Source organism: Cotesia glomerata, linkage group LG9 (assembly GCF_020080835.1).
Source record: "Cotesia glomerata isolate CgM1 linkage group LG9, MPM_Cglom_v2.3, whole genome shotgun sequence".
Taxonomy (NCBI): domain Eukaryota; kingdom Metazoa; phylum Arthropoda; class Insecta; order Hymenoptera; family Braconidae; genus Cotesia; species Cotesia glomerata.
In genome coordinates, this window is record NC_058166.1 from 7,296,931 (window position 1) to 7,300,986 (window position 4,056).

Below are 4,056 nucleotides of genomic sequence, written 5' to 3' on the forward strand. Positions count from 1 at the left end.
TATACCATGGCAACTAGGAGAAAACTATTATCAGCAGGGATCCTGGAAAGTGAGACAAGACCCCCCATCACTACGTAGTTTAACATGTGCTTTTATTTTGACTCATTGTGATAAATTACCAAAAACCATAGATTTGAATCATCTTAGTTTTCTGATGCAATTCAACCCCACTACAAAAATCATTGAGATGAAAAACTCTCCTACTCTAGACTTTGGGATAGTTGAACACCCAATGACGGTGAAGGATGTAAGGAAAGATAATTTCTGGGGGGTAGGAATTCATTATTTTCCATATTATCCTCCTACGCTATACCATGCTGAGGGGAAAATACCATATGATGACCAAAACTAAGATGAAGAGGGGATGCTTACGAAATTTTTACTGTTTTGGGAAAACGACCTCATTCTCAATCTTCCTTTTTGAGTATAAAGTCCTTTTGAGTTTTGTGTTCTATTATAAAAAAAAACATGGACAATAGCTGGGAAGACGCTAGTGACGAGTGTTTTTTAAACGCGTATGATGCGTTTGTTCGCGAATCAATCAATAATATTGATAATGATAGTTTTGACTGTGGAGTGAGCGATAGCCAAATTATGGTTGGCGCGGATGACTGGACACACAGAGTCCTCGAGTGTCCCTTGGTTACATCAATCCAAATAATTCCGGGAGAGAAGTCCTTCACTTCAGCTCTCACGTTAGCTGAAGAATTCATCAGAGAAGATACAGTTCACACTCTACCCATAAATTTAGATGATTATTTAAAGGAGACAGCCGTAAACATTGTCTCAACAATAAATAACAATTATTCGGAGGAGCAGAAAATCAATATCAGCCCATTTATCATGGAATATCAGCATCAAGGTAACTATCAAAATTTTGATGATAATTGCAATATTTTTGAATTTGTAATAAACTGTTTTTTTTTTTTATTTTTCAGGACAAGGCGGACTTTCAGAGTTCATCCTGGAGAAATCATCCGAATTGATTTACAGTATTTTAGAGGCCTACTTCATTAGAGGAATCGGTATGTATAATATTTTATGCTATTTTCTTATTAGATTTTATGTATATATTCATATATTTATTGTTTCATTTAATAATTTCAGATTTGAGTGAAACCCAAGAAATTAACGACTTGGATGCAGAGGTGACGGAGGAGAATTCAGCCATTACATCTATACCAATAGTTACATTGGGTGAAGAAGAGGAGACATCGGTCATTACACCAGTTCCAGTGATAACTTTGGAAGATGAGTCAAAAGATATTTTTGATTTGACATTAGAGGATTGTGAAACCAAAGAAAAAGGAACGACTCCCCTATCTCGGGAGATGAATAGAGTAATTGAGAAAATCGTCAAAGTTCGGGGGGAAAAAAAAAGAGGACCGCAAATAAGTGCAAATGAACCTTGTACCAAAAAGTTTAAACTGTTTGGAAAAAATATGTAATAATAATAATAATAACAATATTAATAATAATAATAATAATAATAATAATAACATGTATGTATGTATTTCTGTTCCCACTAATGTAGAAACTCAATAAACATTACAATTAAAAAATGAAAATAAATTTTGTTTTTCATTCATTAGTAATAAGAACTAGCTTTCCTAACTTTAATAATATATATATATTAAAAACTAGAAGGAATAAGGTTTTTTTTTCATTAATAATAATAATTTTTTATTGAGATATTAATTTTTTATTTTTTTAAAAGATAATTTATGTTTACAAAAAATATTCTTAATTGCTAAATTACATTTTTCAAATATTAATCAACACTTGTTTGATTGTATACTAGACCTCTACCAGTTAAATTTTTAAAGGGTCTCTTTAATTTATTTTTATTATTAATCTTATTTCTAACTATGTTCTTAAACATTTTTAAGAGTATTCTGTCGTTTTGTTCTGTGTTGCCATCAAACAATTTACAAAATGATGATAGGGAGTTGTTATTAGAAAGCCAATGCAAGACAGCAATGCAATATTGACCACAATAATTAGAACCAATATTTTGTAAATGCTGTTTGTTCCATTGGTATTTTTTACAGTTTCTACGCAGTCGTTGAATAAATCTATGATCACTTGGTGGGCGTCCAAAGCTGTCAAAGTAGGTCCCATCTCTATGTTTATTAATGAAGAATGCGACCCAGTGAGATCCCGGTTTTGTGTGATCATCGGTATTGACAATGATTGAACACGGTTTAGGCCAGATCCATGGGATCTTGTCTGCGGGATAGACTCCTCCAACGGTTGCATCGGTATAAGGTAAAAGTCGTACTAATTGAAGAGTGTCCATAAAATTGTCTGTACAGCGAGGTACCACACTGAATACTGATTCATCTTCTTAAAACTTTTAGTTATATACTTTTAGTCAAAACTACTAGTAATAATTTTGTCCAATAATCAAGGAAGCGGATGATAGACCGTAACTATATACAAAGTATACACTATTTTCTCTTTAATTATAATCCACTATAACCTGTCGTGATGAATCAATTTCCAAAATGTTATCAAACTCTAAGTATGTAATACAGTTTACATTAACTTCAAGAGCTTTATTAAAACGTACTTCTAGTCTGAGACTTCCGTTCTTAACTAAATTCCAATGAGAAGCCAAATTTGCGGATAGGTCTGGTGTTAAATCAAAAGCATAAAGAGTACTTCCATATTGATAATCTAAGCGTGTGATCCATGACCCCATATTTCCGAAGTGGACACCCGTTCCACTAAATAAGGTGTTATATGCTTCTACCTCAGAGTAATTATCTTTACCAAATTCCGGCTGTAGCGCCCTACCCAACACTTGCTGGCCATCGATGTATAAACAAAGATAGTTTAATGAAAAAGTTTGAAAATTGAAAGGATTATGTGTTTTGGAACCGTTGTATGCTCTATTGTCCACAAAACCAACTATTATTCTTTTAGGTAATTGGCCTAATACCACATTATCGATAGTATTTCCAAGTATTCCTTTGGATAAAACAAACGATTTTACTTCAACTCTAGTAAGCGGATACTTTGCAGTTGTTTGACCCAATGTTCTTGCATGAGCTATTAAAATACTCGGGTTAATTTTCACTCTTCTCGTTATTAACATAGCCTCCAAAATCTTGACATTGTAGTTATTTTTACTTCCATTCATAAGACAAAATGTATTTTTCGATCGAACTAAACGAATTCTCATTTCTACTCCGTTAAGTAAAAATTTATCTTGATTAAAAACATCACAATGTAAATGACCCATCATTTCAAACTCTTTTCCATTCGCTGTGAATGTCATTCTATCTTTTAGACCCTTATTTTTATCCTTTTCTACACTATCAAATTCTCCTAATGTATCCATACTCCACAACGCCATTTTGAGATGAGTAGTTTTTGCATCGACTCCATAATTTAAACATGATTCAATATAAGCTCTATAAGCGTAGGCATTATTAGGTGGTGAAATCATTTTTTGATTGAAAAAGACATCTACTTGATTAAACATTGAATATAAAAAATTATTTATTGGACCCACAACATCATTTTCAGCAGCTGTACCATCACTTTGTACAATTTTTGCTTTAATTTTTATCATAGTATGTGATAAGTCAATGTATTCTTCACCGTGTCCAGGTATAACAAATTCTATCGGTGTATCGTCCGATAAAGATGCCATAGGGTTGTAATATGTCCATTGTGATTTTTCAATACTTGTTTGCGTTGGAGGTAGTGTGAATAAATCTAGTTCTGATTTTGCACACTCCTCTGAGTGAGAATGTAAAAATGACATTTTGTATTAATTAAATATATCATAAACGTCACGCTTCTTAGATTTTTTCACTTTACGTTTATTTTGTTTTGAAGTTATCCTCTTTTTGGTAGCCTTTTTTTTCTTACTACTACGCTTCCGCACTCTTCCGCGGTTATGCACTTTGTGAGTTAATCTACGTATTCGCTGACTTTTATACCCAGACCCACGCATCATATCATCCAATTTTTTTGATGCCTTTCTTTTAAGTCGCATCCCTGTTTCTGTAAGTCTGTGTTCCAATGATTATTTGAAAGGAATTT

At 32.7% G+C, this 4,056-nt stretch overlaps 1 protein-coding gene across 1 annotated transcript; it reads right to left on the reverse strand.

The window, feature by feature from the left end:
- Nucleotides 1-2,461: 2,461 nt before the first annotated feature.
- On the reverse strand, nt 2,462-3,775 carry LOC123272193 (uncharacterized protein F54H12.2-like). Its single transcript, XM_044738893.1, has one exon. The coding sequence runs from the start codon at nt 3,773-3,775 to the stop codon at nt 2,462-2,464; it is 1,314 nt and encodes a 437-aa protein (XP_044594828.1).
- Nucleotides 3,776-4,056: the final 281 nt, after the last annotated feature.